This window comes from Lonchura striata, chromosome 8 (genome assembly GCF_046129695.1).
Source record: "Lonchura striata isolate bLonStr1 chromosome 8, bLonStr1.mat, whole genome shotgun sequence".
In the NCBI taxonomy this organism is placed as follows: domain Eukaryota; kingdom Metazoa; phylum Chordata; class Aves; order Passeriformes; family Estrildidae; genus Lonchura; species Lonchura striata.
In genome coordinates, this window is record NC_134610.1 from 16,031,693 (window position 1) to 16,052,520 (window position 20,828).

The following is a 20,828-nucleotide window of genomic DNA, read 5'->3' on the forward strand; positions in this document are numbered from 1 at the left end:
CCTTGTCCAGGACAGAAGCGCAGGATAACTTTTAGAAAAAGCTATAGGGCACAATTCCAACTCCTACATCCTTCTGGTGGCAGTCGTGCCCGTGAAGACCCAGGGAGATGTCAGCAATGGAATTGCTCTGAAGGAGCAGATTCCCTGCTTTCCCCATAATCAGACAAGACATAAGAAGTGGATCAGAGCAGCACTTGATATGAGGGGCAGTGACTCCTGCCCTGGCATAGCAGCAGCAAGCACCAATCAGTCTGAGCCTGGCACTCCAGTCACAGGCAAGCAGAGCAGTGCCAGCAGCCCTGTGCAGAGGGATGAGTGCCTGGCTGCGCTCCAGCAGCCAGGGCTGGCCCCCACTCTGCCCTCCAGCTGACATGGGTGCATGCTGGGAGGAGGGCAGGGGAGGACAGCCCCTGTGGGTCAATATAGCTGGAGCATTAGTGGTAAGCGGGGAAAATTAATCTCTGGAAACAGCACACTGGATAATGGGTAACAGAAATCTCCAGTTTGCAGCTGGAGCCAGGAGTTGATGCTGGGACTCCTTACCACCAGGCAGGGCAGTGAGAGGATACAGAATGGGAACAATGAAGGAAATGATCTGGGCCAGGTAGAGCAGGGCCACATGCCCCAGGGGGAAGGCAGAACCCCAGCAGAGCAGGGCAGGCTGAGGGCAGCGTACTCCCAGACAAAGGACCTCATGCCTAAGCTTGGTACTTCTGCTGTCACATCAGCAGCACTCCTGCAGATCCCATTGGTGAATATGCTCCAGCACCCTCCTAGAGCCTGCCATATGTCCTGGACCTATCCCACGGATATGGGGCTCTTACCTAAGTGGGGAGGTGGAGCTGGAGCAGAGCTCTGGGAGGAAGCATAGCAGCACCAGTAGCAGGGCTGAAGCACTCACCACACACCTGACCTGGCAAGAAACCAATACAGCTGGGAGGATACTGGGACACACGGAGATTGAAACGGTTTATTGCAAAGGGTTTGCAGGTAACACGGGTAGAAACCATGGTCCTTTTCAGGCCTGTAGCTTCTCTACTCCTCACCCTCATCTTCATCCTCGTAGGAGTCCAGGCCCACTTCCTCATAATCCTTCTCCAGAGCGGCCATGTCTTCCCGTGCCTCGGAGAACTCCCCTTCCTCCATGCCCTCACCCACGTACCAGTGCACGAAGGCGCGCTTGGCGTACATCAGGTCAAACTTGTGGTCCAGGCGAGCCCAGGCCTCAGCGATGGCCGTGGTGTTGCTCAGCATGCAGACGGCGCGCTGCACCTTGGCCAGGTCCCCCCCCGGCACCACCGTGGGTGGCTGGTAGTTGATGCCCACCTTGAAGCCCGTGGGGCACCAGTCCACAAACTGGATGCTGCGTTTGGTCTTGATGGTGGCGATGGCGGCGTTGACGTCCTTGGGCACCACGTCCCCGCGGTACAGCAGGCAGCAGGCCATGTACTTGCCATGGCGAGGGTCACACTTCACCATCTGGTTCGCCGGCTCGAAGCAGGAGTTGGTGATTTCAGATACTGATAGCTGCTCATGATAAGCTCTCTCAGCAGAAACCACAGGGGCATAGGTGGCCAGGGGGAAGTGAATGCGAGGGTAGGGCACCAGGTTGGTCTGGAACTCGGTCAGATCCACATTCAGGGCTCCATCAAACCGTAGTGACGCTGTGATGGATGAAACAACCTGACTGATGAGTCTGTTCAAGTTGGTGTAGGTTGGGCGCTCAATGTCCAGGTTCCGGCGGCAGATGTCATAGATGGCCTCATTGTCCACCATGAAAGCACAATCTGAGTGCTCCAATGTACTGTGGGTGGTGAGAATGGAGTTGTAGGGTTCTACCACAGCGGTGGAGACTTGTGGTGCTGGGTAGATGGAGAATTCCAGCTTGGACTTCTTGCCGTAATCAACAGAGAGTCGCTCCATCAACAGGGAGGTGAATCCAGAGCCAGTGCCACCTCCAAAACTACGAAACACCAGGAATCCCTGGAGGCCTGTGCACTGGTCAGCCTGTGGAGAGACAAGTAAGGTTCCCTCAAGCACTGACTTGGATGGAGGGAAGTTTCAGACTTTTGTCTGGGTAGCTGCTGATTCCTCCCAAGGCACAGCAGAACTCACATCATGCTCCCACCTCCTGTGTGATTCAAGACCCCAGTCCAGGGAGACACATCCCCTCTCTGCAGTCACTTACCAGCTTACGGATCCTGTCCAGCACTTGATCAATGATCTCTTTGCCGATGGTGTAGTGCCCACGGGCGTAGTTGTTGGCAGCATCTTCCTTGCCAGTGATCATCTGTTCAGGGTGGAAGAGCTGGCGATAGACTCCTCCCCGAACCTCATCTAGGAGAGAGTGGCAGAATAGATTAGCTAACTGGATCTGGGGAAAGGTAGCAGGAGCGCTCTTGGGAGTGTCCTGCAATGGGTTGTTCCCCAAAATCCCCATTATCACTGCTCAATTAGCGTACACTCACCAATCACTGTGGGCTCCAGGTCCACGAAGATGGCCCGTGGGACATGCTTCCCAGCCCCCGTCTCACAGAAGAAGGTGGTGAAGGAGTCATCCCCTCCGCCGATGGTTTTGTCGCTGGGCATCTGCCCGTCGGGCTGGATGCCGTGCTCCAGGCAGTACAGCTCCCAGCAGGTGTTGCCCATCTGGACGCCGGCCTGGCCGACGTGGACGGAGATGCACTCGCGCTGGGGAGGGGGAGGCAGGGTCAGATCCCAGCAGAGACCAGAAATGCAATCACTGCAGGAAGTGCACAGCCCTGGCAGGGCAGCTCTGGCCCTCATCATCTTGGGCAAGCCACACCGCCCTTGTGCCTGGGTGCCCTGTGTCCATTTCAGTTTTCTGCTTTCTCCCAAATGTAGTGTTCTGCCTCTCACCACTGAACTGACCGCCTCCGGACCCACCTACAGCAGCCCAGGATATCAGGCTGCCCATCCCCTGGACTGGTCCCACCCACAGCCCTGGATAGCATCCAGTGAGCATCTTCTGCATTGCCCAAACATCCATATGGCTTAAGGGCTGATGCCCAGCAGCATCTGGCACAGCCCCTGTTGCAATTCCAACAATAGAGCTGGAGGCTGAGATGGCAGAGCACCACCAGGACACTGGGAGCTGAGGGCACTGAAGATGGGTACTCAGCAAGTGAGGGGATCTACAAACATGAATGGTTGCCATGCTCTGAGGCTCAGCTTCCCTAAATTAGCTCTAGAGGAGGAGGAAACGTTAGCTGCACTTTTTAAGTCAACGGAAAGGCTGAGGTGGGAGGGTCTCTTAGCTCACAGCTTCAAGGGTAGCCTCAGGCCCCCCAGGAGAAGCTAGGTGAAGGTGGGCTCTACAACCTCACTCCCTTCAGATGAGGCACCCCAGAACCTGCAGTTCTTTTGGTAAGAATGAAAGTATTCAATGCCTTAGACCTGCTGTTGCTAAGGATTTGGATGTGTCATCAGGGACAATTGAGTCAGAGGAGCATCCAAATCAAACTGGGTTTCCAGAGCCATGGTGCCCCACTATGAGTCAGCTGGCAGGAAGCTGGTGGAACCAGTCATTTTGCACTCAGGAGCAGGGCAATGGCTGCACAGGATGCAGCATGTCCTGTCTCTCTGCATCTAAAATGCTTTCAGTGCTGCCTCTCAGAGGCAGCAGTGACAGTGGGGCATGGCAAAAAAAAAAAAAGCCCTTGATACCCATGGTGAGAGCGGAAGCCCATCTCCTCACCTTTCCCAAAGCTGAGGTGCAAGAAGAGCAAAGCAATACCCCACATATCCCTCCCAGCAGGTCCATAAACATTGTGTAACACAAGGAGCCAAGGGTAAGACCCGAGGACTTAAGACCTGAGGTAAGTCTTCCAAGATCCTCTACAGAAGGGCATAGAAAACACTTGGCAAAGATGCAAGCACCTCAAGGAAGATGAGAGGACTCCTCCTTGGCAAAGGACCTTGTGAATCAGTGTGGGGGTGGCAGAGGGTTATGCTGCTCACTGCACTTCATCCCAACAACAACCAGCAGCCAGGACTGGCTCTGTGGGACTCAGCACTGACAATAGGCAGGGCAGAGCTCAGCAGCACCAGGATGCAGCAGTGTTGGTCAACAGCCAACAGAGTAGATTGCTTTCTTCACGGCAAAATCTGGCACGGGAAGGGCTGGGAGCATGGCTCCGCGGGACAGCAGGCAGGGTGCCCGGGAAACCTTGGGGCTGGGATGCTCTCCAGGGCAGCTGGAAAGCTCATGAACCACAGATGGCCGCAGGGCAGCCTGGAAGCCCACCCACAGTGATGCCCACCCTTGGAGCAGGGCAGTGGGTGAAGGAAGCCACAGCTTACTGCCGGAGCTCAGCTGTGGGTCGGCAGCGTGGGGGGCTGGCAGACGGGGCGAGCTCCCAGCAGCCGGGGACGGTACCGCGGGACACGGGCAGGAACCGACACTTAAAACTGGGAGAGGGATGAGACGGGACGTGTCCGCCCGAGCGCCGGTCTCCGCGGCCGGCGGGGCTCGCTGGTGGCCTCCCTGCCACGGGTGCAAGGGGATGCTCAAAGAAGGGAGGCTGCTGAGAGTCGGGAACAGATCAGCAAGAGGCCGAAGCCAGGCAAAGGCAGGGCGAGCATAGCCAGCACTCCCGTCGCCAGCTGCCCGCATTTCTGGGCTCCCGGTAGAGCCCTCCCGGGAAGTCACGGAGACCCCAGCCCGCTCCAGGGTGCACTCGCGGGACCGGAGGGAGAGAGCAGCCGGGGCTGGCACTCACCATGATGCCGCCGCTGCCGCACAACCTGCCTGTCCCCGGGCTGCCGCAGCTCCGCGCTCCGGGACGGCCGCGCCGCCGCCGCCTTATACCGGGGGCGGCACCGGCGCTCCGGGGCGGGCCGCCCCGCCGAGACAGCCCCAAGCGCTTTCATAGATTTGCGTGCATTGCGCATATTTGCATAGATTTGCATAGATGGGGCTGTGCTGCCTGGCGGGGTGTACTACTGGGGCATTCGGGGAGCAGCATGCCCTGACTGGGGCACGGGAGACCGGGGGGTCCCCTCGAGGAAAGGGCAGTGGGGCATAAGCGTTCCTGATATGCTTGCCAGCCTTGGCAGAGGAGTTCTGCTGAAGAACAGAGTGACACCTTCCAGCTTGGTGTCCTGCTGGTGAAAGGCACCATCCAGACACTAACCAGGAGAGACTTCGGGGTTGAAGCAGAAAAGCCAGTAAAGAACTTGGCCCAGGTCTTCCCTCCTGGTGGGCTTAGGTGCTGATGTGATCCTTGAGCAAGCAGTGAGCCAGGTCTCTGGCAGCCACCCAAGGCTCCTTAAAAAACACCTGGGAGAATTTCTGGAGGAAACATTGGTGGAGGAAACCCTCCACAGATGAGCTCAAACTTTTCTAACCTCTTTGGAGATCACTGAAAAAAAAAGCAGGAAAACTCAATCCCGTCATTTGTGTCAAGGCCCTCAAGAACAGTTGTGCCCCGGGGCTGTGTTGAAAGCCCTGCCTGCCAAAGAGCTGCTTCTCCATCCTGGCTCTGCATTACCTTCACTGGTTTGATCTGATTTCACAGAGCTTTATGAAATGAATAGTGAGGGTGTAGGGAGCTCAGAGCACCTTGGAGGGGTTTTATTGGAGTCTACAGTGACTTCACTGATTTCTGGCCTTACTACAATGAATGATGTGTCCTACCCCCTCCAAAATACTCAAAGCATCCACTGTGGTGCAGAACCAGCCCTGCATCTGCCTCAGCGCTCTGACTTAATGAGTTTTCACTGAAAAGTGCTGTCATCTCTCAGCTTGATCTGAAAGTTGAAAGCTGGACCTAAATTATCCACCCACAATAGCCTTTCTTTGTGCCTGAGTCACCTGGAAAGTGTCACCTTCACTGATGAGCATGTGTAAAGTGACTGAAAGCAAGAGTACTGCTGCAAAGCCTGTGCTGGTGTCTAAGCAACACATTTTTGAGACCTGCAGAAATGGCTGAGCCAGAGGAACAGAGTGGGTTTAATCAAGTTGATGGGAAAATATTAAGTTGTTTATTTGGCTTTTTTTTTTTTTGTGGTTTTTGTTTTGTTTTGTTTTGTTTTCACAGAGATACCCCAGGTAATAAGTGCTGCTGAACCTGCACAGGATTCTGTGGTGACTGGATAACTCTGGAAATGCCTCCCTGTGGTGTAAATGTCCTTTGAGTGACCTCAGAGATCACTAGATAACACAGACCATGCTGATGCAGACAGTCCATGAGAGTGAGAGAGTAACTGGTAGCACTGAGGCATCAAAATTTGAGCCCCAGAAGTTAATTGGAGTGCAAAGGAGTGATGGTATCATCTTCCCTGTTAAAATCTTTACCAAGGTGCTCATTGTAACGTGCAGTGGATGCCAGGGAGTCACTTCTCACTGGGTGTGTCCTAGAACCCTCCTTAATTCCACGGTGCCGATTAATTCTGGAGCATTTATAGCACGAATGCCTTCCAGCATGGTTGGAAGCAGAGCTAGGCAGCCAGCAGCATTTCAGGCTGTACAGTTCACCCAAATTCTGAAGATCCGCATAACGATCTGGTGCTACCTAGGCGTGCAAAATCATGAATCAGTTTACATACCATGGTGGTGGAGGGTTGAGAGTGAAATGTCCCTGATTCATCATTGCTGCAAATGCATGTTCACAGTGAAAATACCCACTAAGATGCTGTTTTGTTGGAAAATCAGAGTGGGAATGACTGACAAGAGAGCCATGAGTCATTTGGAGCTGTGCATCCCCATGTGCCTCTGATCTGAAATGCCCGAACAGATGTCTAAGCTTTTTTGAAATGCTTAAGAACATCTGGCTAAATCCAGGGAGCACCAATCGGCTGCATCTTGTCAGTGCCTAACTGCTCAGCAACCTGCCAGATGCTGTAGCAGCAGCCCGAAAGCACACAGCAGAGGCTGAGCTCACTCTGGCTGCGTCTGTCCTGAGGCGACCCCTCTCTTACAGAGATCTTACCCACACATCTAAGAAGGCCCTGCAAATGTTTTCAGACAACATCAGAAGTCACAAGATGACAAGAATTGCTCAGGAAACATTTTCACCGATGCTCAGAACATAGTTAGACCCTGCATCAGCAACCAGATAGACGCAAATAGCAAGCAAGGAAAATTATAGGCTATAGAGTCAGAATTCAACCATCTCTTTACTGAAGGATTGGAAAAACATTGAAGATACCTGAGGGGCAGAGTCCTGCCCACTGCAGGGAAAGCCCCTACTTGCTGCTGTCAGAAACCAGCCAGCTCTTGGCAGGTACCTGCTGGCACAGGAACACCTGTGAGCAAATTTGCAGTTACCCAAACAAAGCCTCTCTCTCTCTATAGCTGTCTTCCAGAAGTATGTTAAAAACTGCCACACCTAAAGTACCCAGAACTGAAACTGGGGAGGAGATGAGTTCAGCTCAGCCTGGTACCTCCCATCCACACCCCAGATCCCTGCTCTCTTTGCTGAGGAAAGTCCAAACTATTGTTCCCAGTTTTCAAACCTCAGTTCCACCCTGCCTGCTCCAGGCAGAGAAAACAGTGTCATGGGGCAGTTTGGGGACGTGGCCTTCTTGGGAAGGTAGAAGAGAGCAGAGCTGTGCTGTGGGTTTGGCAAGGAAACCCATTGTGCCCTCCACTTTTAATCAAAGACTAGATGGAGAAAGTGGCTTCAGGAGCAGGGCTCCTGTCTGTGTCTCTAATCTCAGCCAGGAGCTTCCCAAAGAGGTTGTATCTGTGCTTGCCCTGCTTACCCCTCACTCTGTCCTTGCTCTGCCCTTAATCCTCTTAGTAGGTGGGGAGGTGGAGAAGCCAGGATGTACCTCCAGCCCATCTGCCCTGTGCAGTTTGCTCTCCAGCAGTGGCACAGGCTGGACAAGGCTGGCTGGTGAAACTAAGTCTGTTGAAAGCATGGAGCTTGACTGCACGTTGCAGATATGAATTCAAGCAAGGCCCTTGTGATGCAAACTGCTTCAGTAATATCCCACTGAGCATTGTGCAGGGTCCCTAAAGCACAGCTGGCTCCTGCTGATGGCCCAGCATCATATGTCTGAGTGCTGCTGAGGTTCTACTATGGCAGCATTTGGGACATTGCCACCATGAAAAATCCTAGCATAGCATAGAGATGGGCAGAAAATTCTCCCTTTGCCATTCCTTAAGATATGCATGCCTTGCCTAGGTCAGAAAAGCCCCTCTGAATACCTCATCCTTCACCTGGAGTAGGTAGTGCTGATCCAGAGATAAGAAAGAAGGGTGACTGGAAGGCTAGATGTCACAGGCTGCAAGGAAAGAATGGGGAGAATCAGAAGACCAAGCAGATACTCAATAATGGCCTCATTGAACATCTTCAGCAGCCCACACGTGGCATTTACTCCTAGAGACCTGCTGGGATGTAGGGCACAGTAGTGATCTGACAGAAGTTTTCTCTGCTGCAGCTGAGCAACAGCAGCATAATTGCTGGTTCAGATAGAATGAAGTCAATTGTGCAACGCCTGCTGCATTGCCCAGAGCGTGTGCCTCCGTGCAGAAACAATAAAGCTAATTCCAGATCTCACTACAGTCCTAAGCCCTGAATCACAGGGCAGTGGCAAGAGTGGGGAGGCACTCCCCAGGACACAGGCAGCCCCACAAGCCAAGCCCCAACCTGCGAGGCTAAAAGGGGCTGTTGGACAAGTTGGAACGAGCTCTTTCTCAGGCACAGCAGGCCCTGGGTGAGCAGCCTTCCTGGCTCAGAGCCAGCTGCCGTGGCTGCCGGTGTCACCTGCCTTTCTTCATGTCCTGGGAAAGGCAGCTACACACCCACGGGAGCAAAATAAAACCTCACCTGTCTAATTGCAGTGACTTCATGTCAAAGGTCTGAGCTTGCCTGGTGTGAACAATCTGCCTCCAGGCGGGGGACAGAGGGACTGAGCCTGCTGAGGTGGCCCCATGTTCTCAGGGAATACCAGTGTGCAGTGCTGATGGGCTTCTGTGGAGGTGCCAGTGATGCTTTTCCTCTTCTCCATCAGCTCTCAGAGCTGGTGATGGCACAAGCAGTGCAGGAATACCTGGAAATATTAGTTAGATGAATTCTGCAAGGTCGATGGTAGGAGCTCCTGGAGGGATATATGTTATCCCAGAAGGCTGAAGGGGCTCTCCATACCACCAGACAGAAGTGTAGGCATGGTGATGTCTTCATGCCCAGCCCTTTAGGCCTTCCTGCCTTACAAGTTCTCAGAACTGCAGCAAGCTGTGGCCAGCTCTGTCGCAATGCCAAAGACAAGCCTGTGAGCTGGCAGTGATGGGGCAAGAAGCAGCCACCACTTCCCCTGCTCCCAGGAGCTCATGCCTTGCCTGTGGGACAGCAGCCAAGCCCCTGGGCAGCAGAGGGGACATGGCAGATTCAATGGGGCAGCTCTGCAGATGCACCCCCTCCTCTGAGGTACATAAACCACAGCCAGGTGGGCCAGTCCTGCACTCACTGGGAAACAATTCCTGTTACAGAAGCTTCTTGACGATGGCTCTGCTGTGCCCTGGCCTTTGGAGAGGATTTGAGCATTCCATGGCTGGAGAGATGTCTGCAAGGTGTTTCGTTGTACATGTGGAAGTGAGTTGTATAATAATGCAAACAGCTTGTTGGCCCCAGGGCAAGCCAAGGGCAGAGCTGGGCCTGGAGAAACTAGCCTGGAGTCTTGGGGATTGCTGTAGAGTTGTTAAAAGTGGAAAGGAGGATCTGGCAGCTGGCCAAGCATTGTTGGATGTCAGAGGGAAACAGTTAATGTGATGAAAGATTCATATAATAACTCAGCTGGGTAATGGCTCCCAGGGTGCTCCTGCCCGAAGCTGTTTGTGTGCAGAGAGAGTGTGACATTGTGAAACAAGGGCTGTCCTCCCCGCTCCTCCCAGAGCCTGGCTGCTGGGAGCCAGTGGCCTCCAGTCCCTGGGCTGACACCTCGAGTTCAATGGGCATCCTGAGGATGCCTGGCTCAAACTAGTATCTGAGAGCTCCTATCAGAGTTAAGCCCGATGATGAGAGGCTCTGCATGTGAAATAACAGCTATTTGGCAGAATTTCTCTGTTGCAAGGTCTTGGAGCACAAATCTGCTGAATTTTCATGCTTAATGTGGCCCTCCTCATTAGGACAAGCTACCTCCAGGCCCCCTGAGCACAACTAGGGCTGCTGTACCCTTCCCTGTGATGGTGTGGCCTGGACAGCGTGACTCTTGTTCTGCCACTTAATAGCCTGGCGCTGCACACATTTCTGGAGAGCTTTACCTCCTCCCAGTCAGGAGGATGCAGAGTCTGGCAAGAGCTGGGCACTAAGCACTCCTGCATATGCTGGGACACCCTCAGCATCATTATTAACATGGAAGACACACTTGCCAAACAATCCTGCTTTCAATTACTGAGATGACAGGTCTGCTCAGAAAAAAAGGCAGGGATGTGACTGGCTTGCTTGCTGTGAGGAGGGTGTGGTGGCCGGCGAGGCAGCCGGGGGAACCCATTTGCTGGTTTGCAACAGTGAATCATCACCAAAGAGCTGCTGGGGTTGTCCAGGGATTCCTGCCAGGCAGCCCTGGCTTCCAAGGTTGATCGAGGGTCTTGAAATTAATCCCACACTGCTGCTGATAAAGTGTGAGGGTGGCAAGAGAATGTGCAGAGTATTAAGTGACAAGACTGCCCCTTCCTAAAATTCTCCATTTAATTACTTCAAGCAATTTTGCTTGTGTGACCTTTTAATCAGACAATTCTTAACTATCTCTGAGATTTGTCACCTTCAATAGTTACTATCCTACCAAGCTTAGCATTATCCCAGTTTTTTTCTTAGTATACATTTCTTATCACAGTGGGCCTTGCAATCAGCCCTGGAGATCCTCATTGCAAAGGCCTTCAGCACTACAGCTCCTGGCTAACAAGCACACCTTTCCTATTGATGCCTCTGGTGCAAAACAGGCAGGCTTGGCACGCCAAGATAAATATTCAAATAAAAGAAATACAGAGGCAACACAAAAAGCAGATCTGAAAGATCATTGGCAGCAGCTCTGAGCTTCCTTCATCTATGGACACGGAAAACCAATTGTTTCACTCCTCTTTGCAGCAATGCTGTGATTTATGCAAATACTGTTAGCATTATCTCCTGCCAGCTTCCAGGTGAGGCTATCATACCAGCGGTGGTGATCTAAATCAGCCAGACATGTAATTGTGCTGAAGGTGATGACAAGTCTGCAAAGCAACGCCTTCCTTACCTGAGACAAGGATATCAGTAGTAAATACATTATTCAGTATTTAGTTCTCTGCTGAGAGAATAAAAATTAATTCCTCTGTTATTTCTTTTTGGTATTATCAGTAATCTAGAGTTTTCTGGGTCAACTAGTTTATTTTCTTAATGACTGGAGTGATTTCTGTTCTTCAGTCCTTTGGAATTACCCTGGTTTTCCCAGCTCAGTTAAAAATTGCCATCAGCAGCACAGCAAGACCCTCAGATAAGTCCACTAATGCTCTCAGTGAGGGCCTGATGAACTGCAAATGTCGATTTTAGCAGGTAATGTGTTACATGTGAGTATGTTATAATGGCATCCAAACTGCAGTCTTCTCTTTGCATCCACAGCACTCCACACCACTCTCTCCAAGGTTCCACTCTTGCACTAGTAGTTGGGCACCAAGAGCTACAGAAAACAACAGAAAGCTGCTTTCTGGCATTCTTTTTTCCTTTTTCTTGTTTTCTTCTCATGCAAATGCATTTGCTCCATATCCGTTTTTATTTGTCCCTGTTTGGCTCACTGTTTGCCTTTGAGCCCTGCCTGGGTGGACAATGAGCCAAGGCTGGGCATGTAGCTGGAGGGCACAGTGACAGCCTGTGACCCCAGTCCTACCAGGCACTGCAGAAAATCCTGGCCAAGCCAGATGAACATGAGGGATGTGGAGCTTGGGAGAGTGTGGACATGGACATGTTGGTGTGCATGAGCAAAATCAGGTTTTGCTTCACAATAGAATCCCTTCCTGTCCAGTGCCAGCTGCAGCTGGAGGGTTCCCTAGCATATGGAGGGTGTGTGGTATCAGTCTATTCATTGTCTTTCATCTCTCTTTCCTTGGGATCTGATCCAGGCCGTGCAGCTACCAGCTTCCCCATGGATGAGTTTGGGGTGTTCTGCTCCTGTGCCCCCCAGGGTTATCCAGTCCAACCTGTCACCAACCACAGGCCAGGGATGTGGGCAAAACCCCGCTGCCGTGAGGCTCAGCTGCTCCCTGGGCCTGTGTGCCTGCTCATCATGGATAACCTGTTCAGTCATGGGCTTCTGCCATCTCTGCCAGCCTCTGACTCTGTTGATTTAAAATCTGCAAGCACCTCGGTTTTGCCTGGGTTTTGGCTGGGGCAGCATCCCCATTGTCAGCACACGCAAGCATGCCTGCAAGGCAGAGCCTGGGACACACAGCCTGGGTCTGTCACATTGCTAAATCTGGCTCAAAGTCATTGCCCTGCTTGAACGAAAGTCACCCTGACTTTGCTGTTTCTCACTTCTCTGTTCTGCTATGCAAACTAAGAGCAGCTGCATGGCTTTGCATCCCAGTCTCTAGAAGGTACAATTCTTAAACAGCCAGCTGAGATGAGAACAGAGTGGACAAGGAGATGGTCAGGTGGCTGAGAGCCTGGCCTCCGAGATAAACATGCAGAACATCAAAAACATGAAGGTGTGAAGAAATTAGCTGTGCAGGGAAGTTAGGGAGGGTGGACAGGGCTTTTTGGATGAGACAGCAGGACTGTGAGTAAAAGAATCAATGTGGATTTTAAAAGTGGGGGTCCTGCTCAAGTGATGTCTTCACCAGCCCCCTGTGCTTGGGGGTCCCCAGCCTAATGCAGCCCTTTCAGGGATGAGCAAGCCCTGGAGCTCCCACTGACCCCTTTCCTGGGGGCTGCACCAGCTCTGTGGCCATGCCAAGAGATGGGAACATCACCATCTGTCCTAGAAGCAGGCAGGCAGAGGAAGGTGGCACAGAAATGGCACCCAGAACTTGTCTCACTCTGCTCAAACCCTCTCACTCTGTCCTAGTGGCTCTGGCTCCTGCTCCTTCCCTGCTGCAGCTCCACTGCAGGAATAGGGACCTTCCCTTGGGGAGTGGGGAGAAGAGGAAGGGAGTCAGCTGCATGTGATGAGGGGAGCAGCAGGCACTTGATTTGCTGAGTACTTCTTAGCTCAAAAATTGCCATGAATACAATTTTTCAGTACATAATTGCCAGTTTTGTTAAGGCTGTGAAAGTGCTTGTGTTTACATGTGGAAATCAAAAGCTGAAATGTTGTGCAGTGCCGAAAAAAATATATCGCTTAATTTGTGGTTTGCATAATAATATAAAATGGGTTTATGATGCAATTCTCTTGGCTTCCTGAGAGATTGGGTAACCAGGATAAAAACATTTGGCCCGTTGGCATCCTGCTTTGCTCACCTAAAACCTATTTCCTCAGAAAACCTCAAGTGTATTTCATGAGCATTTCTGAGACCCTGGAAAGCTGAAAACAAGCTTGCAACACAGAGATCCCCAAAATAAGAAATAAGTGTCTTCTTAAGACACACTCAAGATGCCTGTGCTTGATTCAAAGCTGATGTGAGCATCAGAACTTCAGGCAGACCTAGGAGGAAAGGGCAGGTAAAGAGGGCAGGGTGCTGCAGCTGAAGGTGTGAGGCACCAGTGGGTGATGGGCTTCTTTTATTTGGCTGCTGCCAGATTAGAGCAGACGAGTGACTGTGGCACTTCATCTGGGATGAGGTGTGGTTGATACACATCTTCTCTCCTACCAGTGCTGTGGTGGGCTACTTCCCAACTCTCCACTGCCTCCCCCCTCCATACCCTGATCTTTTGCCATGAATGCGCATCAGCAATGTGTTCCCCCGGCTCCAGAGTCACAGCCAGCATGTGGAGCTGTCTCCTCCCCACCGGTGTGCACAGGTCGAGCTGAGATCTGCCATCTCGGGGGCCTCCTTGTCCTCACACCAGCTGCAAAAGCCAGGAACGGAAAGCAAGGAGCCAAGACCCGGCTACGCCCTGCGGCTCCTCTCGGCCTCCCAGCAGCAGGGTGGGATCCTGTGAAGCAGCCTGTGGCTCCATCTAGTGCCCATGCCGGCTCTGCACCCGCTGCTGGGCAGATGGGCCGAATCCAAGCCCCGGCAGCCGAGGACGCCGCCCTGGCAGCGGGCAGCCCCAGGGAACCCCTCCCTGCTCCTGGGCAAACAGGTGCAGGAGGACAGTGCTGCAGTGGCATCCAGGGAAAAAAAATCTACAGTGGCAGGAAAAACTCCATGCCGTTGTTCAAGGAAATCATCAAGTTGCTGTCTGATGGCAGGGGACGGGTTTCCCATCCCTTGGAGAGAGAAATGCCTTTGGCATACGAGATGCTGCCCTTGGCATTTCATCCACTCCAGGCGCACGACTCATGGCTGGGGAAGGCTCTTCTCGGGCATATCTGTCCTGAAATTTGTCCCTGAGGAGTGCTGGGAATGGCCTGTCTCAGGCTCAGGCCTCCTCATTCTGCCAGGCTTCCCAGCTAGGAATTTATGGGAGGTGAGGAAGCTTCCAGCTGTGGTGTAGGTGTGGCAGTGGATCCAAAAAGCTCTGACCCTGCAGAGAGAACAAGCTCGCTCCTTCTCCCATCCAGGCTGTGCAAGAGGGAATCTTAAATCTCCGTGGCGAGGACACATTCAGAGGTGCAGGTGAGCACCTGGACCCTGACAATGGGTGAGCACAGCCCCTCTGCAGCAAGGCAGGGGCCATGAAAAGTCAACAACGCAGCTCCTGGTGCTCGGTCCCGGTTCTCCGGGCCCTGGGCACCCCTGTGCTCGGGGCGGCCTGCAGCTCCCGGCGGCGGTGCCAGAGCGGTGCCAGGCGGGTCCCGGCAGGGCGCTGTGCTCGCCAGCCTGTCAAGCTGCTGCCGGCACGTCCCCCGCCCCGGCAAAGCGCTGAGTCACCTCAGCTGTGCCCCCGGCCGGCTCCTCCTTCCCGGCGGGACCGGCCGGGCAGCTGACTCGGCGGGTCGCCAGCGGCCCGCGGCGCCGGGGGCTGCGGCCGTGCCCCGGTGCGGCGCGCCGTCAGCACCGGCACCAGCGGGACCGGCCGGTGCCACCGCACCCGCGCCTGGCTGCCGGTGCCCGGGGCCCACGCGCAGCCCTGGCAGCGGAGCAGGCGCGGGCCCGGAGACGGGGTGAGGACGGAGCGGCGCCGCCAAGGGCCGGCCGGCGGAGCGGCCGCTCCGCTCACACACGCCTCCCGCGGCGTCACCCGGCGAACGGCGGGGCCGTGACGTCCGCGGCCGCGGTTGGCTGCGGCCGCCGCCCGTCACGGCGCGGAGCCGCCTCCAGGCCCGCGGTGGCCCGGGCGCGGGGGACGCGCGACACCGGCCGCGGGCGGCCCGGGCGGGCGGGGAGGGCTCTGCGGCGGCGCTCAGGTGGGCACCGGGGCGGGACGGGGGGAGCGGGGAGCAAGGGGCCACCGGGGAGAGGCGAACCGTGGCGCACGGGGGGAGCGCGGCCAGTGCCGTCCCTTGCCGTGCCGGCGCCGCCGCCCCTCCCGGTGCCCCAGATCTGCTGGCCGCAGCTCAGGGCCGCCCGCCGGTGGCGGCGGGGCGGGGTACGGAAACTTCCAGCAGCAGCGGGTGGCCCCGGGAGCGCCGTGTTTACGCCGGGCCGGGGGGCGGTGCCAGTGCCGCGGCGGTGCCGGTGCCAGCGCCAGCACCGCCCTCCCGCCAGCTGGGACTCACGGGCCGGGGCGAGTACCGGCGGTGGGACGGTACCGCGGGGGTTGCAGCGGCCGCGCTCTGCTCCTCTCCTCCCCGGAGCGGACCGGCCCGTGGAAGTGTCCCGGCGTGCCCGGGGCCGGGGAGGGTCCCCGCTGAGCCCTTAATCCGCTGCAGCCGCTAAGCACCTTAGCGGGCTGCGCCCTCCCGCTGCCCCCGCCCCGCCGCTGAGCCCCGGGGAAGCGGGCAGGGAGCGGGACCCCTTCCCCCGCCTGGGCGAGCTGGGCTGACCGGCGGGACGGCGGTGCGGCAGCAGCACAGGGGCCCCCGACCGGGGCTGTAGGTGCCGCGGGTGCTGGGAGCTGGGCGTGGGAGAGCCGAGTTGCTCTCGGCAGGCAGTGGGGTGGCCGGGGCGCTAGAGAGGGTAGGCAGCCTGCCCGTGCTGTCCCACACCCAGCGCTACCAGGCTGTGCCTGTGGACCCCTGACTTTGCCTTCTCCCCCTGCAGTGACGCCGTGGGACAGCTCACGTCATGGTCGACTACTACGAAGCGCTGGGGGTGAGCCGCAACGCCACCGCTGAGGACATCAAGAAGGCGTAAGTGTATGGCAGCGTGCCTCTGCCTGTGGGGCAGAGTCCCCCAAGCCACCCCCACCTGGTGCCAGAGAGGCAGGGGCTCCCTTCGGGGCCTGTGGGGACAGGGCCCAGCTGCAGAGGTGACAATTCAGCCTTTGTTTCCTTTGCATGGATGCCAGAGCGGGGTTGGGCTTTGCTGCCATACAAAGGCATCTTTTGGTGGGGTTTGGTTCCTCTCTCCCTGCTGTGGGCCTAGGGCTGGAGGCAAGTTTCAGTGGTGTTTGGAGGCTCCCCTTTCTCGCTCTGCCAGAGGGTGCAGGGATGGCAGATGCTTGGGGCACAAGGACTCTGCTGGCATCAGTCAGGGGACTGGAGATCACAGAGTGAACAGCAGCATGTCCCTTTTTAGGGATGTGGGCCCTTTGTGCAGGTTGTTGCTGTGCCCCAGATACTAGTGGGGAGCTGGCAGAGCCTCCTGAGTCTCTGCAGCTCCTGCTTGGTGCCCTGCCGAGCTGCTGCTGCTCTCACTGGGGTGAGGCATCGCCTGAGAATGCCAGCAGATTGCTGGCTTGCCAACAGGTGGCAGAGGTCCTGGTGAGGGGCTTCCTGAGAGTGAGTGGCAGAAGCTGAGAAGCATGGGTTAACCCTAGCTAACTGCAGTGGGGACAAGAGGGCTGATGGTGCTCTCCTGGCCCCAGGGGCCCTGTAGCAACCCCTGGTCCATGCACACTCAGTGGAGCCCATGAAGGCTCCAGAACAAACCTGTGAGCATTGTCCAGAGCCATCAATGAGGGCAGCTGAGGTGGGCACACATTGCTCTGCTGTGGTTGTGCTGCAGTTCTGGGGTAATTTCTGTTTTGTTTGTTTAGTATTTGTGTGTTGGTGTATGCATAAATATGTATATATCTATATATATACATATATATATGTGTATGTATATGTATATTTATATATGAAAACACGTACTCTTGGAAGGAATAACTAGTCCAGGAGCTCCTATTCAGTGCCTGAGTCTGTAAGGTGCTGGGTGAAGCGGGCTTGGGGTGCTGCTGCCCACAGGCTAGGAGGTGCATGCTCAGATGGGGGGTGCTGGCCCAAGAGCCCAAGGGCTGCTGTGTGCCCATCACTGCCCCTCTGTGCAGGTACAGGAAGGCTGCGCTGAAATGGCACCCGGATAAAAACCCAGACAACAAGGAATATGCTGAGCAGAGGTTCAAGGAGATCGCCGAGGCGTACGAAGTGCTGTCGGACAGTAAGAGGCCACAGTGATGTGTTTTGTGTGTGTGTGTGTGTCTGCCCTTGAAGCTGTTCACACAGAAGCAGGATGTTCTGCTTCTGGGCTCACCCAGGTTTCATCCCTGGCTGTCCTCTGGAGGCAGTGAATCTTTACAGCTTTACCACATATCTTTTGGGTCTTTGTTACTTCCTCACATCTCCCAAAAGAGCCTTTGAGAGAGATGCTGAGCTGTTGACATCTACAGTGGGCTCTCCCTAATGGGCCTGAAGCTTTTGCATTCTTGCCCAGTGGTCTTATTTTGGTTTCGGTGCAGTGCTGGGGTGGCAGGGGCTTGTGCCAGCCACCTCCTCTTGCTCCCTGCTATTCTGCACCTCCTTTAGTTGGGAGAAGTGTCAGTGCTCCTGTCTCCACCTGGCAGACAGCTTCCCTGCAGCCCCCTTTCTTCTTCCAGAGCAGAAGCGTGATGTGTACGACCGCTATGGCAAGGATGGACTCATGGGAGCAGGTGAGTGGGGCTGTAGGGGTTAGGGCAGCTCTGGGTACATCCCTGTCTGGAGACCCGATGTGGGTCAGTGCCACCAGGGCTCCCTACCCTTCAGGGGAGATGTCACCCAGGGCTCCATTTAACACTGAGTGTGTTCCCTCCAGCAGGACCAGGCGGATCCAGGGCCAGTGCTGGGGCCCCTGAATTCACCTTCACCTTCCGCAGTGCTCACGATGTCTTCCGGGAGTTCTTTGGCGGACGAGACCCCTTTGCTGAGTTCTTTGGTGCGTGTGGGGCATGGGAGGCTGGCTCTTGGGCATCTCTCTGTCTGTGGGGCAGCTGCTGAGCTTGGGGATAGAGCTCATGGCTGGCCCTGGCAGAGGGTCCTTGCATCAGTGCCCTGCTCCTGGTTCACCAAGCTGATGGGGTAATGCTGATGTGGGGCCCCTGCCTTTCAGATGACATGCTGCCCTTCTCTGAGCTGCGAGGACCTGGCCCCCGGCACCATGGGGGAGGCCACTTCTTTTCCCCCTTCCCAGGATCCTCAGGTAGGAGATGCTGCCATTCCTCCCAGCAGGGGAGTCCTAGAGCACCATGTTCCCCTGTACAGAGTCTGTCCCCTGCCCTCCTGCCACCCAGCCAGCCACCAACCACGTTGTTCCCTTCTCTAGATTTCTTCGCCTCATCCTTCAGCTCTGGTGCAGACGCAGGACTGGGCTTCCGCTCTGTTTCCACCTCCACCACCTTTGTCAATGGCAGGCGTATCACCACCAAGAGGTGAGGGCAGTGCCAGTCCACCTTGCTCCCACAGACTCTCCGCCATCAGCAGGCCTCTGACCCTGCAACTTCTGCTGTGGTGCTCTGGCTGCATGGCCCTTGACCGTCCATCTGTTTGTTTGCCTGTCTGCAGGATCATTGAGAACGGGCGGGAGCGGGTGGAAGTGGAGGAGGATGGGGAGCTGAAGTCGATCCACATTGATGGTGAGAAGGGGCTCTGCAAAGGGAGTTGTTGAGATCTGCACCCTTTCCCTTTGGGGTGTCTGAGATCCTGCATCCAGGCTTTGGTTTGGACTGAGCCTTGGTTGGCCCTGGTTTGGATCTCTGCTCTGAAGGATTGGTGGGGTGGGTTGGGGGTGCCAGTGCCCCACGCCACCTTTGGGGAACTGGAGTGGATGAGTCCCCCAGTCCCTGCGTGTGTCCCCACAGGTGTTCCTGATGACATGGCACTGGGGCTGGAGCTGAGCCGGCGGGAGCAGCAAGCCTTCCCCAGGCCACGGGCCCCCTCCCCGCCAGCACCAGCCCCACACCAGACCTCGAGCTCCTCACCTGTCTGCCTCTACACGGATAGCGAGGATGAGGATGAGGACTTGCAGCTGGCCATGGCCTACAGCCTCTCTGAGATGGAAGCTGCGGGGCACCACCAAGCAGGTGGGCACAGCCCCGGCTCCCTGTCGGCTCCGGGGGGCAGCCACAGCAGCCCGTCCTCCACCCGCAGAGCCCGTGGTGCCCGGGGGAGGCTGGAGCAGGAGCCACTGGGGGCCAGCAATTCTGCTGCAGGGGGGCACGAACCTGCCCCCAAAGTGAAGCTGTGGCACTGCCCCCTGCTCTGAGTGTGAGGCAGGGAGAGGAAAGCAGGGCTGGAGTCTTTCTGCTTGGAACTCAGCTCCTGCCTCCCATAGCAAGGGAGGGGGGGTCTCTTCTGCCCTGCCTCCTTGCTCAGGTGAGTGGATGGCTAGTGGCATCCCAGCGTTGGAGGCTCTCAGACTTGGAAGTAGTGGCTTGAAGAGGAGCCCCCTTGATGGGGTCCCAGGAAGAGGGGCAGCTGCCTGCCCTGTCTGCTGGAAGTGTGGGGAGCCCATGGACAGGCATGCTCTGGCTGTGCCTGCCCCTCTCTCCCTGCCAGCCCTCCAGGCAGGCAGGGTGTCCAGCAGGTGCCTCCCTGGCTGCAGCCTGCCCCTGCCCAGGCTGCAGGGAGTGCTGACTTGAGCTCCCCTCCTTGCAAGGAGGGCTGTGCACATAGCCTCTGCTCGGTGCCTTGGGTCTTGTCTCTTTGCTCTGGATGCTCTTGCTCCTGCCCGTACTTGTCCTCCCCCGTCTCCTTGCAGACTCTGCCTGGTCACTCCCTTCTGTATGCCTTGCACACCCTCCAGGGCACTGTCCCTCCTTGCTTCCCACAGCAGCAGTGACCCTCCGTGAATGTTCACAAGTGTTCCTACCCTCTTCATTGCCCATAGTTCTGCCTTGGCTGTCTTCCTCCTCCTAATGGGACCTCCCTCCCTCCATGCCTGCCTCTCCCCAGCCCTTGGCCGAGGAGGATTTCACAGGTGCTGTTGTGTACCCCCCTCCGCTTGTCTCCCCAGGTGTGTTCTGAGGCTGCTGCGCCCGGGGACCGCGCACGCCCACGGAGGTTCTCCCAGCCAGGATTCCGCTTTCTCCCTGCACGGCCACCCCCTGCCACCCCCTTCCCCAGCACCCTCTGGCTCCGGGATGCGGTGAGGGGAGGCATGACAGGGCTTGTGGCCAAGCAATACCTGGGGCTGGGGGGAGAGGCCCTGGGCACCACAGGGTGGTGGAGAGGGTGGTGATGGGGGTTGCTGTAGATTAGGCTGCTGGCTGTACGCAGCGAGGGGCAGCATGGCTGGGCTCAGCCAGCAGGGCTGGGCTCAGCCCCCCTCCTCGCTGTAGCCCCCCCTCTCTGTCCCCCTTCTGCTAACAGCCGTCAATAAACCTGTTTGCAGTAGCTCCTGCCTGTGGGGACTTTCTGGGCTGGGGATGCAGGGTTCTCAGCTTTGCCTGCAGGTGAGCTGTACTTGTCTGGCAGTTGCAGAGTGCAGGGATGGAGATGGATGAACGTCA

The 20,828-nt window shown here is 56.0% G+C and overlaps 3 protein-coding genes across 8 annotated transcripts in view; 1 reads left to right on the forward strand and 2 right to left on the reverse strand.

The window, feature by feature from the left end:
* LOC110468386 (tubulin alpha-5 chain) overlaps window positions 1-20,828 on the reverse strand; it is an 85,034-nt gene that overhangs the window by 5,235 nt on the left and 58,971 nt on the right. The window lies entirely within an intron of this gene.
* Window positions 957-5,144, reverse strand: LOC144246696 (tubulin alpha-4A chain-like). Its single transcript, XM_077784981.1, is given in 8 exon segments — window positions 957-2,007; window positions 2,189-2,337; window positions 2,469-2,691; window positions 4,743-4,867; window positions 4,870-4,999; window positions 5,001-5,049; window positions 5,051-5,105; window positions 5,108-5,144. Coding segments are annotated over 8 exon segments (1,740 nt in total). The 3' UTR covers window positions 957-1,035.
* On the forward strand, window positions 15,304-20,712 carry DNAJB2 (DnaJ heat shock protein family (Hsp40) member B2). Of its 6 annotated transcripts, XM_021526259.2 has the most exons (10): window positions 15,304-15,387; window positions 16,184-16,272; window positions 17,394-17,503; window positions 17,940-17,993; window positions 18,137-18,256; window positions 18,431-18,520; window positions 18,644-18,749; window positions 18,883-18,953; window positions 19,179-19,400; window positions 20,333-20,712. In XM_021526259.2, the coding sequence occupies exons 2-10, from the start codon at window positions 16,208-16,210 to the stop codon at window positions 20,341-20,343; spliced, it is 849 nt and encodes a 282-aa protein (XP_021381934.1). In that variant the 5' UTR covers window positions 15,304-15,387; window positions 16,184-16,207; the 3' UTR covers window positions 20,344-20,712. The 6 variants fall into 6 exon arrangements, with proteins under 6 accessions (XP_021381934.1, XP_031361293.1, XP_021381939.2 ...); XM_031505433.2 differs by lacking the exon at window positions 20,333-20,712 and having other exon boundaries at window positions 19,179-20,323; XM_021526264.2 differs by lacking the exon at window positions 20,333-20,712 and having other exon boundaries at window positions 18,140-18,256; window positions 19,179-20,323.

Excerpts from the sequence above, each read along its gene's own strand:
- DNAJB2 (XM_031505433.2), top strand. The coding sequence starts at position 16,208 with ATGGTCGACTACTACGAAGCGCTGGGGGTGAGCCGCAACGCCACCGCT. Across the intron at positions 17,994-18,136 it reads GGATGGACTCATGGGAGCAG|CAGGACCAGGCGGATCCAGG; the intron begins GTGAGTGGGGCT and ends TGTTCCCTCCAG. Across the intron at positions 18,521-18,643 it reads CCCCTTCCCAGGATCCTCAG|ATTTCTTCGCCTCATCCTTC; the intron begins GTAGGAGATGCT and ends TCCCTTCTCTAG.